Raw genomic sequence first — 23100 nt, forward strand, 5'->3', positions numbered from 1 at the left:
TGGAGGAGAGTCCTGAAAAGTGTGTGAAATCTCACTCAGAATTAAGATTCCATGGTGACTGGAGACTACTGCATAGTAGATCATTTTAACAAAGCAAAGTGCTACTAAATATGTGCATTGCAATATACCTGTGTTCATTGAGGACTGATAAAAAATGTAACTACGATCTGTGATAAAAAACCAAAAACATGGTTTTGCAAATATGTTTTAATCAGAAAATAAAATGGCCACAGGATGGCAGTAAAAGCTAAGAGATAAGGATAGGCTGTGTATTTTATTAACCCTTTCAAGTGTTTTAAAGTATACCGAAATTTCAAGTATCTGAACATCACCTCGTGCCTTTTTTTGGTGTGTGTACTGGGAATTGAACCAAGAGGAGACACTTCATTTCTGAGCTATATCCTCCATCCTTTTGTTTTTCTGAAACAGGGTCTCACTAAATTGCTGAGGGTCTTACTAAGTTGTGAAGTCTGGCCTCAAATTTGTGATCCTCCTGCCTCAGCCTCCACAGTCACAAGGATAACAGGTGCCACCACCCCCAACTACCTTATATCATTCTTAAAACCAGATACAGAAATAAACAAACAAAAAAATCCTAAATACTATAATTCTTTGAATAAAATAGGTTTCCTCAGGGAAAATGATGCCCACATGCTACTTTAAGATATCACCCTCTAACTTTGTATTCAAGTTTGAACAAATACTCTTTTTTTTTTTTTTTTTTTTTGAGACAAGGTCTAATCTGCTTAGGGACTAAGTTCCTGAGACTGATGTCAAATTTGGGATCCTCCCGCCTTGGCCTCCTGAGTCGCTGGGATTACAGGCATGTGCCACCACACTTGGCTAATTTTTTTTCTTTTTTTTTTTTTATTGTTTTTGGGGGGTGGGGAGAGGGGTTCTGGGACTTGAACCCAGGGCTTCATACATACTAGACAAGCACTCAACCTCCAACTCTACTGCAAGCTCACCCTAGGCCCCCTGGACAAAAATTATTGCAAATAAATTATGTAATGAGTTTATAGATTAAGAGAATTTTAAAAAACATAAGAGAAGCTTTCCTTCACAGTTTTCCTTGAGCTCAACTCTTGATCTTCTTCCTCTGCCCTTATTTCATTTCCAATTAAAGTCATTAATCACCTCAAAAATGTTTTAAAGTTCCTCTGCTCACTTTGAAAAAGATTTTTAGATTTCAATTTCTTAGTTATAAGTCTTCTGCTCAGAAAATTCAAGTAAAATCTTTCAAATTCCTTGACAAAGAATTGCTACCAAAGGTAGCATGGAACACAGGAACCAGGTGTTAGAGGATAAGGATTGGAAGCAACATCTTTGTTTATTCATTCCTTCACTCTATAGGGACTTGTTAGTGCATTCAAGGTGCCAGGGAGTATAACATGTGCTGCATAATTTGCTCCTTGAGAGCTGACCGTCTGGTTGGAATGACAGGAAACTAGGCAGGCGAGTGCTATGTGGTGAGGGCGGATAACTGCCAACGTAAGAATGGAGTGTGGAGTTAGCTTGTTTTAGTCAGCTTTTTTTCCACTGCTGTGACTAAAAGACCTGACAAGAACAACTTTAGAGGAGGAAAAGTTTAGAGGCGGACTCACAGTTTTGAAGGTCTCAGTCCATAGTCTATTCCTTGGGGCTTGAGGTGAGGCAGAACATCATGGCACTAGAGTATAGCAGCAGGAAACAGCTCATATGATGATCAGAGAGCACAGAAAGAGACTCCACTAGCCAGAAACAAAATATAAACCCCAAAGGCACACCCCCAATGCCCACTTCCTCCAGGCACACCCTACCCAGGAATATCTCACTGATAGGGTGAAGGCTGCCATAACCCAATCATTTCTCCTCCAAACCGTCTTGCATTGTCTCACACACGAGCTTTTGGGGGACACCTCACATCCAAACTACAACAAAGCTCTAGGACATGAACTCTCTGAGGATGGGGATTGGAATCTGTTTTGTTCACTACACTGCAGTGTAGGAATGGCTACATAATTTCAAAGACACTGTACAAAATAAAATGTGGGCTCCCCTTGTTAAAAAAAATTACAAGATGTTGGAGACAGTAACAGAGTATTAAAACAAGCCTGGGAGTCCTCTGAATGTGGGGCTTCATGAAGGCAGCCCTGCTCCCATGCCTAGAACAGAATCTGGCATATGTGGACTAGCAATCAATAGTTGTGAAAAACAGAAAGGAAAGCAAGGAGGGAGGAAGAACAGGCAGACAGACCTCAGTGAAAGGTCTTAGGAGGAGCACCTGAACTGCAGTTACCTGATAAGTCTGCAAAGACTCCCAGAGACCTTCTAAACTTGAGATGGACGGTGCAGTTGGAATTCTCTGAAACCTCAGCACAGGAGAGAGTTCCGTGCTCAGAAGAAAGCACAGCATATGTGCAAAGTTCCAGAAGCAGGAGGAAATCTAGTTCATGACAGAACTAGTGGGCAGAGGGGGTCAGTGTGAGCCCACATTTTTTTAACAATGAAAGAAAGAGAAAATTCAGTTTTATTTTGTGCTCATTAAAACTTTGATTTACACCATGGCCCTGTGTATCAAAGAAGGGGAAGAAAAAATCCTGCCTTATGCTGCAGAAGTCAAGTACTCATTTACTTGTTAGAGGAGGCAGGATATTGGTTTTTTCAGGTGTTTGGCCCCCAGAGATTACGCTTCTGATATCAGTGTAGTGAGGAACCACTGGCAAACTGCTGGACCATTTCACTTCAGTGCTCCTGGAGTTAAAATCTGTCAAGCTGTCAGAAGTGTCCACAGTTTTGCAACAAAGCATAAAAGAATTCCAATGGGCATTCCACTGAGTCCTGCCCAGCTGGGTCTGGTTGTTACTGGCAGGGCTACTGTGAACTCTGGGACACTGCTCCTTACCCCAGAACAAGCCTCCTGGTCACTCTTCAGGTGACAGATTCTAATTTAGATCCTCATCTGTTGTATCAAAAATAGTCCTCAAAATAGATGGAAATTTCAGAATTCTTATTCCAACAGACTGATTGGGAAATAGGGCTTCCAAGAGTAAATATATGTGCCCAACTGTAACACCTTGGAGATCCAGAGTGATGGAGTTCCCCAACGACAAGGAAAACCCCAAGAGCATGCAGGGCAGAAAGGACCCTGGACACGGAGAAAGACAAAGACGTTCAAGCGGACACTAGGATTCTCTGGGCTCTGCACCAAGAGGAGCATTATTGTAAAACAGCTCCTGTAAACTAAGCTCACCAACAAACCTAAAACAATCATTAAGTATCCACCAAAAAGGAACAGGAATACAAAGTTGCTGTCCCACTGCCCAAAGAGCCACCTTCTAGCATTTGACAGTAACAATGTAGAAAAATCATATTAAATGAGAGATCGAATCCAACTGCCCCCCCAAACAAGCAATCGGTGAATAAACTCCATGTTTGGAAGTGTTTAAAAATTATCTCAGGACTGAAGTACAACCTAAAAGGTGTGATCAATTCAACAGTACTGCAGACGCTGGCGGCGCTGGCGGTGCTGCAGACACACCAGGCGGTGGGACCTGCAAGTGCCCAGCCCCAAGCTATGGTTCCCCAACTGTGCCACTCCACTGCCTGAAACCGCTGCGCTTCCCAAGGCTTCCCTTTCCCCTAGTATGCCAGACTGCACATGAGAGTCCACCTTTTTAGGAAGGAAAAAGGAAAATATGACAGTACATCTTCCATTGTTCCATAACAATTTCATCTGATATATTATACATATGTGTGTGTATGTGTGTGTGTGTGTGTGTGCGTGTGTGTGTGTGTGTAAATTCTGAATCACATTGTAAAACACTGATAAGAATTCATTGGGTTGAAGTCAAAAAGCATGAAAAGAGCTGGATGCGGTGGGGCACTCCTGTAATCCCAGCAGCTCGGGAGGCTGAGGCAGGAGGATTTCAAGTTCAAAGTCAGCCTCAGCAACTTAGTGAGGCCCTATCTCTAAATAAAATATAAAAAAGGGCAGGGGATGTGCCAGTAGTTAAGCACCCCTGGATTCAATTCCCAGTGCCAAAGCATGAACATGAAACATGAAAAGCCCTAGGCTAGAGCCAGGGGAGAGTGTGGCAGGAGCAGAAGGGAGAAAGCAGGCAGGGGCATCCTGAATCAAAGATGAACCTGGTCAGACAGAGCACTCATCTCCAAAGTTTATAAAGAACTTAAAAAACTTTACACCCAAAATACAAAGAACACAATCAATAAATGGGCTAAGGAACTGGGCAGACACTTCACAAAAGAAGATATACAGGTGATCAACAAATATATGAAAAAGTGCTCATCATCCCTAGTAATTAGAGAAATGCAAATTAAAATCACCCTAAGATTTCATCTAACTCCAATTAGAATGGCTATTATCAAGAACACAAGCAATAATAAGTGTTGGTGTGGATGCGGGGGAAAAGGCACTCTCATATATTGTCGGTGGAGTTGCACATTGGTGCAGCCACTCTAGAAAGCAGTGTGGAGATTCCTCAGAAAGCTTGGAATGGACCCACTGTTTGACCCAGCTATCCCACTCCTTGGTTTATACCCAAAGGACTTAAAATCAGCATACTACAGAGATACAGCCACCTCAATGTTCACAGCAGCTCAATTCACAATAGCTAGATTGTGGAACCAACCTAGATGCCCTTCAGTTGATGAATGGATAAAGAAACTGTGGTGTATATACACAATGGAATATTACTCAGCCATAAAGAAGAAAAAAATTATGGCATTTGCTGGTAAATGGATGAAGCTACAAAATATCATGCTAAGTGAAATAGGCCAAGCCCCCAAAACCAAAGGCTGAATGTTTTCTCTGGTAAGTGCATGACAATATATAACAAGGGGGGGTGGCTGGGGGAAGAGAAGAATGAAGGAACTTTGGATGGTGTAGAGGAAAATGGGATGGGATGGGGTTGGAGACAGAAAGAGAAGAAGGAAACAGATAGATTACCCCATATATATATATATATATATATATATATATATATATGATTACAAAAATGGTGTGAATCTACATTGTACACAACCATAGAAATGAAAACGTGTACCCCATTTATGTACAATGAATCAAAATGTGTCTGTAAAAATAAAAAAGATTTTAATTAAAAAAATGCTTAAAAAAAAAAAAAAAAAAGACGAACCTGGAAAAACAACAGGAAATAGTCCAGGGGAGGCTTTGTAAGCATTTTTTAAATGATTCAATGTCAGCTCCTGTGCATGCAGCCAGGCCTCTTTCCACTTCTCCACCATGGGTGGGAAGCAGCACTTGTCCTCTCCAGAAGCCAGGTGGATGCTGCCTCCAGAACTATAAGTGAAACTAAATAAACTTTTTTTCTGTCAGAACTTAAAAAAAAAAAAAAAAGTTTTGTCCTTCTGACAGCATGAAGTCACTAAACATTTTAAAATGAGTGACATAATTTGCATCCTTCAGAAAGATTACCTGTCACTTAGAATGAATTATCTCTGCAGCCAATTTTTTCCCCTCCTAGATAAGAATTCCTAACTGCTTCCAACTGCTTTTACAGTAAAGACCCAAATTGTTCCCAGGTTTACAAGGCCCTTCTCTGTCTGAGACTGAGGGTGAACCTCACTTGAGTTCTTCCCCCCCAACTGCACCCATCCCCCAAAAGCTAGTTCTTTCCTTCGTCTGAGCACCACTCAGCCTCCCTCAGACCTATGCAGGGACATTCTTGTCCTTCTGCTTGCCGTTTGCTGGGTGCATCCCCCTCAACCCCAGCAGGGATTCAGTCTGAAAACCTGCAGGGCTCCTCAGGGGGCCTTTGTCTGAGCTCCAAAGACTTTCCCTTCTTCTGTAATGAGATTTCTAAGCCTCTCACAGCCATCATTTGCTTAGTAACTCTTTTAATGTCTGTATGCATTCATTAAAAACTCTGCAAAGGCTGGACATGGTGGCACAAGCCTGTAATCCCAGTGGCTGGGGAGGCTGAAGCAGGAGGATCACAAGTTCAAAGACAGCCTCAAATGCCCCTGGGTTCAATCCCTGGCTTAAACAACAACAACAACAACAAAGAACTCCCTGCAAAGACTGCACTGTGTCATGGGGTTCCTTGTTGCAGCAACTAACACAGCAGCCCACAGCAGCACTTAACAGAGATCTTCAATGAGTGGATATAAGCAAATGTGAGCACATCAATTAAAAACTATTTTAACAATACAATTGTGAGGACAAGTAGTGTCAATGGAGAGAAACAAGCAGCTCCAATTATTTGGGATGTAAAACTGACAATACAACCATGTGACTCACTAACTTGCCCAGGCTGGCCTTCGACTTGTGATGCTTCTGCCTCAGCCTCCCCAGTTGCTGGGATTATAGACCTGTGCTCCTCTAATGCACCCAGCTTCATTATATTTTATATGCTGAGCTAATTGCATTGTACAAGAAGCTAACTTGTCTTCCCTGGCACAGGTGTCACCTCCTCCCCAGGACAGTACCACAACAAAATTCCATTTAGCTAATGCAACTGGAGAATTGTGACCCCCAAAGACTATGACTCTGAACTACTAAAGACTAATGCTCCTCCTTTTCTGTTCTGATAAGTCCTCCTTTACTATTCTGATAAATCCGCCAACCAGAACAGGAAGGAAATCAAATGCTAATTCTCCTAGTTCAGAAAATAATAGCTCTAACACTTTGGATGGGGGCAGGTTCCCCTTTTTATTTGAGAAAATAGTTTCTTTCTCAAAATGGGTATGGATAACACCTCCCAATTTAATATCTGTCCTTGGGAGATATCCATGGGGTCCATTTAATAAGTTCATGATTAGAGGAACCGGTGGGCACACTAAGAATATTAAAAGACCCAACCCCAACCACTCCCATTCATACTGAAGAACAGAAAAACAGGCTCCTTTCAGTACAGAAAAAGGAAGTCCAGGCTCTTCCTCTGTCTCTCTGAAGGACACTATGGGAATCTTGCTTCTGACTTTAAAAACTCTGGCATATTGTCTTTGCAGTGCCCCCCCCCCCCAGCCTCAAACTACTCAACAGGTTATTACCCAAATCCTCCCAAACTCTCTTCCCGCCCCACACTTCTCTTTACTATGTAGATTTTGCTTTTCTAACTAAGAATCTTTTTCCTTTTCTTTTCACCTCAGGGATCCTATTGAAGCCCCTGGTATGATTAAAGAGTTTGTGTGACACAGGTAAGCACTCAGTTCAGGGGTCACTAGTGCTACCATCAAGCTTGTGCTCCTCTTGTAACAGATTCACTTGATGCTTTGACTATATCCTTTGTCACTTTAAAACTTACGTGGGTTTTTTTTTTTTTTTTTTCTTTTTCCCCAACATTTTTTTCCCTGAAGTTTTCCTTCCTGACCTTCTTTTCCCTAACCTGCTCCTCCCTGATCTCTCCTCCCTAACCTCATTTTCACTGAATCAACTCTTTAAAAGACCCCTGTTCCCCCTGGTGGGCGGAATCAGTCCTCGGGACAAGAGTCTCCTGTCATCCTCCTTTGATAGCAAAGCAATAAAACATATTCCTTCTTCTCAAGACCTTGTCTTCATTACTGGATTGGCGTTGAGGATGAGGACGGAGCTTTCGGTTACTCTATCACATCCACAGGATTCCACCCAGTCGGTTGGGTTTCACCCACCATGGGGGTATCTTCTCCAATTCATCTGCTCAGAAGACCCTCATTTGGAGTACAGAGGAAAGGAGGGAGCAGAGGTAAGCTAAGTTGTTGCCAAAAACTTGGTCCTTGTCCCTGATGCCAGTCCAATAACAAGGATATGGTTTTGAGAAAAAGGAAAAAGATTTATTGCTTTGCTGGCAATGGAGAAACACAGGGGACTCCTGTTCCAAAGGCTGGGATTCTGCCCATTAGCAGGAACTGGGGGCTTTTAAAGAGGTGACTGAAAGGCTACATTTCATGTGTTCTGTCTACAGTTATAATCCCCTTGTTAATTGGGGAAATAGTCCTTTCTGAGATCTTCTGGTACCATCCCCAAACCAGGATTACCTGGTTCCTATGCTGGGTGTACTCAGGGACAGATAACTCTGCCTAGGATGGGGAAGAAAGGTAATCCTCTTTCTCCTGAGATTAGAGAGGAGCAAGGAGAGAGGAAGAGAAAGAAACATGTCCATTTAAAATATCAGTTGCAGTGGAAAAGCAGCAAGAGTTATATTCAAAACATAAATGACCACTGTTACAAAGGGAGCACATAGTTTCCTCTTTGGGGGAAGAGACAAAAGGAAGTCTGGAAATAGAGATGTCAATCATGTTGTCTGGGGACTACCTCAGTGGCAAGACTGTTTTCCTTGCATGCACAAGCCCTGACTCAGGCAACATCACAGAAGTGTCTCCAGAGAAGCTCTGAGGAGTTCCTGGTGAGAAGGGGAAAACAGCTCAGGATCAGCACGGTCCTTGGCTTATGTGATAGAAAAGAATTTCAGCATGTGCCAGTCAGAGGCACAGACAAAGGTTTATTTAAGAAAGTAGACACATATTCAAGGGAGAATATGTACCATCTCCAGAGTAAGAGATACATTTTGGGGGTTTCAATATTAATTTATTCATTCATTCTTTCACTGAAACTGGGGATTGAATGCAGGGGTGCTCTATCACTAAGCTACACCCCCAGCCCTTGTTATCTTTTACTTTTGAGACTGGGTCTGTAACAGTGGCCCACTTTATGTTTTGAATACAACCCTTGCTGCTTTGCCACTGAACTGATTTTTTAAATTGGACATGTTTCTTTCTCTTCCCTAATTTTAAAGGAAACTTGGTGATGGTGAGTATGGGAAAGACAGTCTAGTCATCCTCAACATGCTTGGATTGATGGGGCTCCATTATCAGATCAATAGATAATGCCGGAAAGTCCTCTAAATTATAGGTTTCTCAAAATATCGTATCTCTCTGCTTAATCTACTTATTGATGGGCTAAGAAACAGTGCACAAGGTATATTTGCAAATTTCCCAGGAATTTGGAATTGATGGGCCAGGGAGAGAGATTGGCTTGGAGAGTGACAGGTAGAAGGTATGTGGAATTCTGAATTAAAATGTTATGTCCTTGGCCTTCCTTCTTGTCTCCTTTCTACCTATTTCTTACTTCTCTCTGACTTGAGAACCACCGGAAGGAAGGAAGGAAGGAAGGAAGGAAGGAAGGAAGGAAGGAAGGAAGGAAGGAAGGAAGGAAGGAAGGAAGGAAGGAGTAAATATTGGTTTTTTTTTTTTTTTTTCTTTGTGGTATAGTGGGAATTGAACCAGGGATGTTGCACATGCTTGGCAAGCACTCTACCACTGAGCTACTTCCCTAGTCTTGAGTATGGGCTTCTTAAGCTTATATAGCCTGTACATTAAAACCAAATGAAACATATGAATTCTTCAATCAAAAAACAAGGAAATTCAAATTTATGACATTAATATAAAAATTAAATTTGTTTTGTTAAATCTAAGTTGTCACATCACACCTATCACCTTGGTACATGATGTCTTTCCATTGTAATATGTATTATCCTGTGCTATGATTACTCAATTTTATCACCAGTGTTCTCTGTTCAAACCACTGTTCTGAAAAATAATTATTTTGCCACGCACAAATGATGTCTACTCTGCCTTCACTTGACAAGAATGTTTCATTTACATATTTAGTCTACTTCTGTTTTTTCTCATCAGCCTGTGATGATTGAAATGGTGTTATTTAATGCCAACATAATTATACAAAATACAAAAGAAGCAAAAGAAATTGAGTGAAAAAATGATCTAGGGATTATCAAATACACAAATGCTAATTTTCTAAAGATTAGACTCAAAATGAAAACAGTACTTTTCAATTTCTTTAATATCTTTTTAAAATTAATTTTAACTGATATGAAAACATAAAAATTCTATATCTTAATGATGTTTTGATACATGTATATATTGTGCAAATGAAGCCAAGAGAAAATCTGAATAAACCCTCTAACTTCACTTGCGTTTAGTTAGCTTTTATCACCAATTTTAGATATTACATAGTTAAGCAACATATTCCCATTCGCTCTGCTATAAATAACACCTCTGGCATGTAGGTCACATGGCAACAATAGTCTAAATTGTTTTTCAGGAACTTGGAGTTAGCTCAAACCTGTTGAAACCACCAACCCTTCACTGGAACCTGTGCAAGAGTTCAATGGATGACTTGATGTCAGAGGGTGAAACTCAACCCTAGGAGCATGCTCACATTGTCATTTTCTGCACATGGGCTCTGTGAAGAGCCATTAAGTTTGCTTATATAAGCATTTCACTCTGTCTTACTTTTCTGTATGGCTTAGTCCACCCTACTTCTTTATCCCATAAACACCAACCAAATAATCAGGCCATTTCATGAATAATCTCTTTCTCTTTTGCAAAACTCGCTGGTTCAGTGTTTGTGATAGTATATCATAGGTGAAATGGGCCTGGTTCAATAACAAAATCAGGTTAAACATATCTATCCTTTCAAATATGTATATAGTAAATACCTTTCTACAGTCACCCTATTCTGCAATAGCACACTAAAACATCTCACTTCTATCCAATTGCAACTTAGTACCCATCGATCAACATTTTAACTTACCCCATTTTCCCCAGTTTCTGGTAAACACCATTCTACTCCCAACTTCTATGAGATCAGTTTTCTTAAATTCCACATATGAGTGATATCACATGCTACTTATCTTTCTTGCCTAACTTATTTCACTTAACCAAATGATTTCCAGTTCTATCCATGTTGTTGTGAATGACAGAATCTCATTCTCTTGTACGGCTGAATAGTATTCCATGTGTATGTGTACTACATTTTCTTGTTCATCAGTTGACAGACACTTAAGTTGTTTCTATTTCCTGGCTATTATGAATAGTGCTACAACGTGTATAGGCATGCAGATGTCTCTTTGATGTATGATTTCAGTCCCTTTGAGCATATACCCAGGAGTAGCATTGCTGGGTCATGTATGGTTCTGTTTTTAATTTTTAAATGAACTTCCATACTAATTGACATTCCCACCAACAATGTGCATTGTTCCCTTTTCTCCACATTCTCACTGATACTTGTTACCTTTTGTATTTTTGAGAGTAGTCATTCTTACCTAAGTGAGGTGATGTCTCCTTATGGTTTTGGTTTACATTTCTCTGATGATTAGTGATGTTGAGCATTTCTCATACACCTGTTGACCATCTGTATATCTGCTTTTGAGAAATGTCTACCTAAGTCTTTTGCCCATTTTTTACTTGAGTTATCTGATTTTTAGCTAATGTAGTTTTTGGAGTTTTTTATATATTCTGAATATTAATTCCTTGTCAGATGAATAGCAAATATTTTCTCCCATTCCATAAGTTGTCTCTTCACTCTGATGACAGTTTATTTCGTTATGCAAAAACTTTCTTGTTCAATGTGATCTTACTTGTCCATTTCCCTGTGCTTTGGGGATTTTGTCCAAAAAATCTTTTCCCATTCCAATATCTGCAAGTATTCTCCCTAGATTTTCTTCTAGTAGTTTCATTGTTTCAGGTCTTACATTTGAGTCCTCAACCCATTTAAAACTGACTTCTTTTCCATTTGCTCTATATGTCTGTTTTTATTCCAGTACCACACTATTTGATTTCTACAGCTTGTATATCACCACACTGGTTTTAGAATTGTTTGTTCTAGTTCTGTGCTAAATGTCATTGGAATTTTAATAAAAATTGAATTGAATCTATAGATTGCTTTCTGTAATGTGGACATTTTAAAAATATTGATTCTGCCAACCCATGTTTTTCCATTTTTTTGTATGTACCCTCTACAATTACTTAATCGATGTTTCCTAGTTTTCATTGGAGAGATTTTCACTCCTTTTTTTTTATTTTCATTTTTTTGTAATTATAATTAGACAACATGCCTTCATTTTATTTGTTTATTATTCGTGGCACTAAGGATCTAATCCAGTGCCTCACATATGCTAGGCAAGCGCTCTGCCACTGAACTACAGCTCCAGTCCAAGATTTTCACTTCTTTGGTTGAATTGATTCATAAGCATTTTATTTTTGTACTTATTGTAAATGGGATTGCTCTCTTGATTTGTTTCAGAAAGTTTGCTCTTGGTGTATAGAAATGTTACTTATTTTTGTTTGTTGGATTTGTTTATTAGTTCTAACAGTTTTTTGTGGAGTCTTTGGGATTTTATATATATGATCATGTCATCTGCAAACAACAAATGATTTAACTTTTTTTGTGATTCCAGTATCTTTTCTTTCTCTGACCTGATTGCTCTTAGTAGGCCCTCTATTACTATTGTTGAATTAAGTGGTAAAAGTGAGCACCCTTGTCTTTTCCAGATCTTAGTTTTAAGCTTTTCCCCATGCTGCATGTTAGCTGTTAGTCTAACACGCATCATAAATGGCCATTATGATATTAAGATGGATTCTTCAATACCTAATTTGTTCAGGATTTTTATCATGAAGAAAGTTTTTAAGTTGCCTTTTCTCCATCTATTGAGATTATAGGGTTTTTTCCTCCATATTGTTAATGTGATGTGTCATCTCATTGATTTGTGAATTTTAAGCCATCCTTGCATCCCTAGGATGTTGGCTTATAGCTTTCTTTTTTCTTGTATTCTTGTCTGGTTTTGGTATCGGGATAACGTTGGCTTTGTAAAATAGGTTTGGAAGAAATTTCTCCCATTCAATTTTTTTGAAGAATTTAAGAAAAAATGGTATTGAGTCTTCTTTAAATTCTTGGTAGAACTCAACAGTGAAGTCATCTTTGGGATTTTGTGTATATGATCATGTCATCTGCATGTCTTTGATGGGAGACTTTATTACTGATTCAATCTCATTTCTTGTTATTGATTTTTTTTTTTTTTTTTTTGCCTTTATGAGTCACTCTTGGTAAGGTGTATATGTTTAGGAATTTGTCCATTTCTTCAAGATTTTCAAATTTGTTGGTGTACAGTTGTTCCTAATAATTTCTAAATATCATTTGTATTTCTATGATGTTGGTTGTAATTTGTTTAGGATTTTGCCTCTGTTTACCAAGGATATTAGCTTGTAGTTTTCTTTTATGTTGTGTCCTCATTGCTATGAACAATTTCAAACTGTGGTGTCAGTCATAGAAGCTCCCTTTTGATCTCTGACTTTATCTATTTAAGTTTTTTCTCTTTTTCCTAATTCTTCAAGCTAAGGGTTTGCCTATTTTGTTTATCTTTTTGAAGACCCAGACTTTTGTTTGAAGCGAGGGTCTTGCTTCCCCCTCTGCTCTTCAAAGTTGGGAGAGAGGTATGAAGGTAATCAGTGGCCTGGTGCACCAGTGGTTCAGATTGTGCATAATGGCCTAGGAGTAAGGATCATGGGGTTCTTTCCAGCACTAGGGCGGGTACTGGTCTTCAAGTCTAATGCCTGGACTTAATTCCCTCAATCAGAAGGAATCTCTCTGCCCACTGCTTGGAGTTGGAATGAATAGTGCCACTACTCTTTTCTTCCTGCCTTCTTCAGAGTGTGTTCTTTTTTTATTCAACAAAATCCAGGTGCTATAATCTTTCATATGGCTTTATTAGTTGTGATGGCAGTTTGGTATGTGAATAGCTTTCATACCAGTTAGTCTGTGGATATAGAATTGCTGGAAAATTTTACCTAGCTGCCATCTTGCTCCACTTCCTATTTTAAAATTTCTTACAGATAGCATGATTCCTCAGAGGTCTTGAGACCCACTGGAAAAGATAACTCTAAAATATTGCTTGGTAACTACCTTCCCTAACATTTATACAATCCCTTTAACTTTATGTATTATAGCTACTTCTCCAATCATAAAAAATAACTATCCCTTATTCAGTTGTGTTATTATTAGGTATCCCCAAAAGTTTATGTATGAGACAATGCAAGAAAGTTTAGAGGTGAAATGATTGGGTTATGAGAACATTAACCTAATCAGTGTGTTATTCTCTGATAGGGATTAGCTGAACTTGTGACTGTAGGCAGGTAGGGTATAGTTGGAGGAGGAGGGCTGTTGGGATATGACTTTGGAGTATATATTTTGTGAGCTGAGCTTAGACTCTCTCTTCTTCCTGGTGCCATATACACAGCTGATTTCCCCCACCACAGTCTTCCGCTGTGATATGCTGCCACATTTTAGGCCAAGAGTAATGGAGTCAGCCATCTATGCACTGAGACCTCGGAAACCTTGAGCCCCCAAATAAACTTCTCCTCTAATTGTTCTTATCAGATCTTTTGATCAGCAAAAAAACTGACTAAAACAAGCTGGGATACCAGCTTTTAGTAACAAAGTCTATTTTAAAAAATTCCCTAGGCCTTCTAGAGTTCGAGGTGTTCTCTCCCTCCTCGCTCTAATTTGGCACTTATCATTGATGCTTTTTATATTTATTGCCATATCTATTGTTATTATTTATTTTGTATTTCTATTTAGCACTTCATGAGTTTATGCCTGGTCTCCATCAGATTTTGGTGCAGTATTTCTGCCAAAAAGCAGCAATTACCCCCTTACTGTATATTTCAATTGGATCTTTACACTGTCTAGAGACAATATCTGTGATGATTGACAGAAAAGCTTATCTGATCATTTTGTGTTCTTTTTACAATACCCACATAGTCCTCCTCAAGTCTTCAGTATGGTATTTTTGCATAATTCCTCTTGATCCCTGTAAGTAATACTTGGTTATTTACAAAATGTCAATTTGATCTCCAAGAAGCAGAAGCTATAACATGACTAGAGGTTCAGGAGACTTATGGAGGAAATACCTATGAGAAGAAAGAGGAGAAGGCAGGAAGAGATTTCCGATCATGCTATAAATCTGACACCTGTGGGAAGAAAGACTGGGAAAAGTCTCATCGTGAAGGGTTATGAAAAATAATATTCCTAAAAGACAGCTCTCCAAAGAAAAATGAAGAGAGGTGCAGCTCAGGAGGAGGAAGGGGAAAGTAGCCAAAGAACAATGGGCCCTGGGGGAAAGGGGAAGATACTTAACGCTGGGCCCTAAACCATGACCTTCCCCCTTGGTTAATTAGTCCTAAACAGAAACACAGCAAATACCAGTGGGCAAGATTTGAGTACTCATCCCTGGGATCTGGACTCTTACCTACCCAGACGACAATGAACTTCAACCTTTTAACTACCTTCCTAAATTAAAGTTTTAACCTGTTCAACTAGGGAACCCCTGACGGTCAAAACTGCATGTACACAGCTCCCAATGATTACATCATTGTACCCTATAAAACCAAAATCCCCTCTGTAACTGAGGACCATTTTCTCCATCTAGAAAATGGACCCCAACGGCACCCGAGTTCACGAAGGAATAAAGGCTTCTCTGATTCGTGGAGGTCTGCCTTCCATCCTTTTGTGCTTACACAAAGAAAGACTCCTGTCTTAGAAATCTCAGGTGGAGGGCCTGTGATCTCAGGAGTCTGAGGCAGGAGGATTGCGAGTTCCTCAGCAATTTATCAAGACCCCTAAGCAACTTAGCTGACCCTATCTCTAATAAAATATAAAAAAGGGACGGGATGTGGTTAAGTGCCCCTGGATTCAATACTCACTACTTATAAAAAAGAAAGAAAGAAAGAAAGAAAGAAAGGAAGGAAAGGAAGGAAGGAAGGAGGAAAGGAAGGAAGAAAGAAAGAAAGAAAGAAAGAAAGAAAGAAAGAAAAAGAAAGAAAGAAAGAAAGAAAGAAAGAAAGAAAGAAAGAAAGAAAATCTCAGCTGGTCCATTGGGGAGTTGCCACACAACCTGAGCCAACTCTGGCACACGGACTGGAATCATGAGGGGCTTGGGAGCAGCCTGGAAAGTATGACCTCATATCCTTGCAGTAGTGGATCCTGAGGGTCACCCCCAGCTGTCAGTGGTTTTCTCCCCACCACTGGTTCTCTTTTTGTTTGTGTGTTTTTGCACAGTTGGGTATTGAACCCAGGGTCTCACATATGCTAGGTTAATGCTCTCTCACAAAGTTACATCCCTAGCCCTTTCGTTTTAATTTTACTTTGAGATAAGGTCTTGCTAAATTGCCCAGGCTACACTTGAATTTGGAATTCTACCTACTCAGTCTCCCGAGTAGCTAGGATTACAGGCCTGACCACCACACCCAACCCACAGCAGGTTCTCCTTAAAGGGACACCTGGTTGATGCACCTCATGACCACCACATACAGGTCCCTCCTTCTCTCCCTCCTCACCCCTCTCCCTACCCCTGTATTCTGTCATTTCTTTTTTTTTTTTTTTTTTTTTTTTTTTTTTTTGCGGTACTGAGGATTGAACCCAGGGCCTTGTGCTTGCAAGGCAAGCACTCTACCAACTGAGCTATAGCCCCAGCCCCAGCAAACACCAGCACGCACGAAATGGTTCCACTGGGGCTCGAACTGTCATTTCTTTTCTTTATTATTGCAGTATTGAGAGGTGAACCAGGAGTGCTCTAACTCTGAGCTACTTGTTTTTTAGATTTATTTTGAGACAGGTTCTCATTAAGTTGCCCAGGTTGACCTTGCGTTTGCAATCCTCCTGCCTCAACATCTAAGTAGCTGGGATTACAAGGTGTACCACTTCACCTGGTCCGCATATGGCTTTATGTAAATGAATGCAAGTATTTATGCCCCCAACATATTACACAAATTTCTGCATTTTAAGCTTTTTCACAAACTGTAAAATAAATATCTTAAGATAGCCCAGTGTGGTGGCGGACCCCGCCTATAATCCCAGCAGCTCAGGAGGCTGAGGCAGGAGGATTGTGAGTTCAAAGTCAGCCTCAGCAACTTAGCGAGGCTCTAAGCAGCTTGGTGAGAATCTGTCTCTAAATAAATATAAAAAAAAGGGCTGGGGATGTGGCTTAGTGGTTAAGCGAACCCTGAGTTCAATCCCCGGTTTAAAAAAAAAAAAAAAATCTGAAGATATTTCAGAAAATTATTAAACACATTAGTGATTTGGACAAAGAGGAAAATTAGATGACTTGAAAAATGCTTAAGATTCAAGAACTTCCAAGAAAGAAAGAAAGGTATCTCCCATAGGACCCCTCCCAGTCTCAAAGCACCTCCAGTCTGTACCCAATGCCTCTGTTCTTTGCAATTCGATTATCATGCTTTGGTTCTCAAAAATATATTACACAACATGATCAGATAAATCTTAAACAGTGCCTCTTCTCTGGAGAGGGAGGTTTGGGAACCAATTATTCAGGTTTTCTCACACTTCCTATACTTATGGAATAAGTTCCATGCCTTGACTTGATTCTGCTGAGTTGTGCCAATCCACAATGTGCCCCCTCCCACTGGAGGTAACACTCCATGGCCTGGGAAAACTCCAAGATTCAGTTCAACCCAGCCTCAAGTATGAGTGGTATTTCTTTGGCACCTTTATGTATGAATGTATGTGTGTATTTGTGCTAGAAATGTAAACAGTAAGAGTTGGAGTGAATGCTCAAAGAACAGCTACTGGAAATACATATTCTGTTTAATTTTTTTTGCTGTGTTTATTTTCTAATAGTATCCCAAGAGGAAAAGGGGGTAGGAACAGCAGAAGAAAGAGGCATGGAAAAGCCTTAATGTTCTTACCAATATCCTAGAGATGAAGCAAAGTCAGGCTGAAAATGAAGCAGACGCTGTATCCTAAGCCTTGGTGTTGGCATGGTTACTGAGGCACTGGGCTTTCATCTACAGGAATGGGGAGTGTGAGTAAATGAGTGAGGAAGGTCTAAAGCACTGTATCTGAAGTCATAGTGGGAGGGCAGAAACTGTGACAAATTCAAGAGAATTCGGCCCTTTTAAATAAGACAGCAACCTTCCAACTCTAGTCTTGGGAGAGTTTAGTTTTCCCACATCCCCTGTTGTTTAAAGTAACATAGGTTTTATGTGAAGCCTCCTTATGATTAAATGTTAGTTCAGAAAACAATATATGACACTCTTCAGACCAAATAAACACAACTACAAACCAGCTTTATTTCACAGGCCACTGAATCTCAGCCTCTTCCCTACTGTGATGCCTTTCCAGAGATGCTTACATTGTAATGGCTTTTAAACCTTGGAGAGGATAGCTCCAGCAAGTCAAATTTTTAAAGAAAAGGGAGGATTTTGGACATGGCATCTTCTCAGTAGCCTCTGTACCCTCAAATGTATACTTATGCTCATCCTAACTAGGTCTAAGACTAAATCTGGGTTGAAACATAGTCCGAATGAATATTTTGATTTTCTATAAGACTCACATCATTTCTTGTAACAGTTTTTATTTCAGCACACAAAGAGAAAAGCACATAGACATTATTTAGAGTAAGTACACAAATTTTTTTAAAAATTAAAATCTACGGTTTAGAGGAGTTTTCCCCAGTCAGTGCATAAGAATGAAAAGCCTCCCTGGTTTGCCCTAGACCTCATATTTGGCTAGTCATGGACTGTATGCACTGTTCCATTCACCACCCCGAATGTAAAAAAGCACCCAGATAAAGGAAAATAATTATCTGTTCAGGCCTGATTCTATAAGCTTAAAATGCTTGAATGACTCCCCAAATCCCACTGGGAAACACAGGCACAGAAGTGCTACAGCATCTCATCTTTTCTGTTGAAAGTTAAAATAGGGCATCTCGTCACCATGGTTACAGCATTCTGTGGGGTACTCTCGGTCCCCCTACTAACCAAAAAGATCAGTTTAAGTGATCAACAGGGAATGTGAACAGCAGCTCCACTGACAAGCTGATAGCCACCGAGGAGTTTACTGGCAGCCTGGGCACCTCGGAACAACACATATCCTTTATATCCTTTCAAAGTACAGGTCTGCACAAGGAGTAACATTTAAAATGTGGTTTCCAAGACTTATAGTTGTAAAACTCAGCATGATTTAAACTTATTTTAAAATTATTAGAGAATACAAGCCAGGTATGGTGGTTCACGCCTGTAATCTCAGCTATTGGGGAGGCTGAGAAGAAAGACCACAAGTTCAAGGACAGTCTCAGCAACCTAGCAAAACCCTGTCTCAAAATAAAATTAAAAGGAATGGAGTTCAGTAATAGAATGTTGACAATGCATGTGCAAGACCTGGTTTCAATCCCAGTTCTGCAAACATAATATTAATGATATAATAACAATAATATGAATTAGAAGATACAATATTCTTTATAAATAAGTATAAAAAAGATAATTTTCATTAATATTCATACTAAATATATTTAAGATTAAGTAATCAGAAATTTTCAAATGGAAAAAATACTAGCCAGCATAATAGGTGCTATGCAAAAGTTATGTGTAAGTTATTAATCTGTACCTCCCAAAAAGAATAATTGCTTACAGAAACACGGAGAGGAATGCCATTTGGGCTGGCTCTGTCTGAATGAATGAGCAAGGAGAGGAAAGAGGGCTGGGGTTGTGGCTCAGTGGTAGAGTGCTTCGCCTAGCATGTGTGAGGCCCCAGGTTCGATCCTCAGCACCACCTAAAAATTAAGGTATTTAAAAAAAAAAAGGAGAGGAAAGAGTCCTCATGTGGAAGCAGTGACAGTGGGGGGCATTGCTGCTAGAGCTCCTGAGCCCATGCTTCCGGACTGAAACGCAGGCAAGGGAGGTTATTGGGAGCTATTGGGGTTCAATATTGACCGATCCCCAGAGAGTCGAGTGCATACACAGCAATGCAAATCACACAACGAGGTTTTATTGCAAGCTCGAACCTGGACCGGAACCAGCCTCTCAGACCACTACCATGGCTGAGTGGGGAGCGGCCCCGAGGGATGAGAAAGCCCTCTACTTAAGAAATTTCCAATCATTCACATACAAAGACCTGTACATTATTGGTTAACATTGGAACAGCTAAACATTTGTTCTCTTTTGGTTGGGTCCTGCGAATTTATTTGAATCTCACTGGGTCCCACCAGAACTGAATGGTCCTGGAGGGAAGAAGGGAGGAGGGAGGGGGTGAACTATGCAGGAGATGAGTCGGGGCTAGTCCCCCTCCCCTGACCTTGATAGATAAGGTTTCCGGACAGCTGCCCATTTCTCGAACAGATATCTCTTAACAGCCTTGATAAACCCCGGGGGCCCAGTACGTCCTGTTTGTCCTGTATTGGCTCTTGAGGGTAGCACCTGTGCGCCCTTTCCTGGGGGAAGGTTTTACAGGCCAGTTCCCGAAATGGCTTGTTCATACAACATGGCTGCACAGATGTCGCCTTGTTTTCAACAGGAGCCGGTTTAGGTAAAGCCTTTCATGCTGGGTTTAATAGGTTACCAGAAGGAGCCAGTGGGATTTTAGAAAGCAAGATGATTAGATTGATCTCCGAAGGCTCCCCAGATGTCCTGCAAGAACCAGAATAGGTGGAGATCCATTCCAGTTATGAAAATGAGGATCCTACACTGATGTACCAGACTTTGTGTTTGAAGCACTCTTCTTTTATTAATCGTATATTCATTTAAAAAATTCTCGAAGGCAATCCCAGCAACTTGCAAAGTTGAGGTAGGAGGATCACAAGTTTGAGACTAGACTGAGCAACTTAATGAGCTCTTGTCTCAAAATAAAATTTTAAGAAAATGACTGGAGATATAAGATCAGTGGTAGGGGGCTTGCCTACCATGAATGACACCCTGGGTTTGATCCCCAATAACACACACACACATACACACACATACACAGAAAGAAAGGAAAAGAAAAAATTCGAAAGATACACTGATTAGGTTTTTTTTTTTTTTTAATCTTGTTATTTCTAGTTATTTTGTGGATAAAAAAGCATCTCAGGTGATAATTTTAAATCATCTCTCATGAGACAATGAGTTGAATTAATCTCTTTTTCAGGATGTTGAGACTCAAAAGTTTTTCATAAGATTCTCATGCATTTGCATTTAGAAGGTTGAAAATATGTCCTAACATGTAGTTCAAAGATGTTAGAGATTATCTTGAGGACTTCCAAAAATAATAAACTACAGTACTCCCTTGAAAATAAATTAATTCTGGTAAATATAACATATTCTTAGGAAAAGAAGTGTGAAAAGAAGGACTAATGCTACAGAATAAAAAGAAGGGAAATAAAGAAAAAACGACAAAAGGGAATCCAAAGGAGAGTTTAAAGCTGTGTTACGCAGTGTTCCCTAGTAACAGTAAATCTTCTTACCTTCCTCCATGTTATTGGCGAGTCATGAAACCTAGACAATATTTAATCACAACTACATTCACCAGGAATCATCGATAGACACAACTCTAGCAGCTTCTGTCAGCCAGGTGAGTCATCAAGAATTACAGGAATAGGACTTCACTCATAGCCCTGGAATAATTTCCTGCTGATTCAACAAGAGGTGGTTACTGAATTTGATTTGGAAAAAAATGTCAGGCCAGCCACATATCCAGGTAATAAGATACATATACACACACACATGATCTGTTGAAGCAAAACACCTTAATTTTCCCATTTTATGGTAAAGGTTAACAGTACTAGAGAAGATAAGTAATGTTTTAAAATCATATAGCTAGAAAGTGGCCCAAATAAAATTGGACCCCAAACCTTCTTGACTCCAAATCTTGTGCTCCTTTTCCTGTTTTGAGACAGGATCTTGCTAAGCTGCTGAAATTACAACTTGAAATCCTCCTTCCTCAGTATCACAAGTAGCTGGGTACCAGCAAGCATCACCATGTGCAGTTGAGCTTGTGCTCTTGATCAAGGATAACCACCAACAGAAAGAGGAATGTCAAGGGCATGCCCAGGAAAACAACAGTAAATTACATAGCTCTTGGAAGAGGGAGCTCCTTGTTTGGACTAAGGATCAAGGTAAGCTTCAGAGTGAGAGTGACATTTGACCTGGGTCTTACGATCTGGACAAGTGAAAAGGATAAAGAAAGCCCATTCTAGGTTTCAATTTCATGTAAGCATGAAGAAATGTAAATCTGTGATGTAAGGGTAAATTTGTAAGGGTAAATTTGTACCCATTCAATAAGTGCATTATATACCTATATGTGTAAGGTATTTAGCTGGGGATACAGTGTTGAATATGGCAACATTAAGAAACAGTATTTCTTTACAAATCTGTTTTAAGTGTCCTTACCTTGTAAGGATCATTAGATTGAAGAGTAACTGTAACCAGGGGTTGATAGAGAAGAAAAGGCTGTGAATACAACTTGCAGGGGCTGAAGATGTAGCTCAGTTGGTAAAGTGCTTGCCTCACATGCACAAGGCCCTGGGTTCAATCCCTACCACTGCAAAAAGAAAAAAAAAAAAAAAATGCTGTGATATAATCAATTTGTGACTGTGATTATTAATTTATTGTTATGTCATACCTCAATACAAAATGATTTTGAAGTGGCTTACAAAGATGCCATGGGTTGCGAGGAGATGCCACAAAAAACAAAACAACAAGAAAAGGACTCTAAGGAAATTGGAGTAAAGATAAATATAAAAAATAATCCAGAGATGGTAGCCTATAGATGGAATCTATAGTTCCAACTACTTGGAAGACTAAGGCAGGAAGATTGTTTGCAACCAGGGATTCGGGGCCAGCCTGAGGCAATGTTGCTAGACCTTGTGTTTTGTTGTTTTTGCAGTACTAGTGATTGAATCCAGGGACACTCTACCATTGAGGTACATCCCCAGCCCTTTCTTTTTTTTAAAGACAGGATCTTACTAAATTGCCTAGGCTGGCATCAAATTTGTGATCCTTGGGACTCAGCCTCCTGAGTAGCTGGAATTACAGGTAGAGACCCTTTCTCTTTTTAAATTTTTTTTCACACTGGGAATTGAAACCAGGGGTGCTTAACCACTGAGCCATATCCCTAGTCCTTTTTCTAATTTTGAGACAGGGTCTCGCTATGTTACCTAGGGCCTCACTAAATTGCTGAGGCTGGCTACAAACTTGAGATCCTCCCAGCTCAGCCTCCCAAGTCACTGGGATTATAGTTGTGTACCACTACATGCAGCATGAGACCCTTTCTCTGAAAGAAAGGAAGAAGGAGGAGGAGGAGGAGGAGGAGGAGAAAAAGAAGAAGAAGAAGAAAAAGAAAAAGAAGAAGAAGGAGATTGTTCTTAGCAGTCAATACCCCAAAATATCATCAGTTATATGATTCAATGAGAAAAAAAACACTCAGTTAAGAAAATAATAGGTTCACTGTCAGGGTCTATCATCCGCCATTTGCCTGCCTCTCACCTGTCCATCGCCTGCCTTACTCCTATCCATCATCCAATGCTTGAGGTTACCTCTCCG

General features: G+C 40.0%; 1 protein-coding gene across 2 annotated transcripts in view; it reads right to left on the minus strand.

The window, feature by feature from the left end:
- LOC306669710 (uncharacterized protein) overlaps positions 1 to 23100 on the minus strand; it is a 130774-nt gene that overhangs the window by 32777 nt on the left and 74897 nt on the right. Inside the window, exon 2 of one of the 2 annotated variants that reach the window (XR_013766205.1) lies at positions 21949 to 22099. Coding sequence is in view for 1 of the 2 variants with exons in the window: in XM_079153849.1 (XP_079009975.1) it covers positions 22087 to 22099 (13 nt within the window). In the remaining variant the exon portion in view is untranslated. Of the gene's footprint in view, positions 1 to 21350; positions 22100 to 23100 lie in introns of those variants that run through there. The other variant, XM_079153849.1, reaches the window with a different exon arrangement.

Source organism: Sciurus vulgaris, assembly GCF_902686455.1.
Source record: "Sciurus vulgaris genome assembly, chromosome: 9".
Taxonomy (NCBI): Eukaryota; Metazoa; Chordata; class Mammalia; order Rodentia; family Sciuridae; genus Sciurus; species Sciurus vulgaris.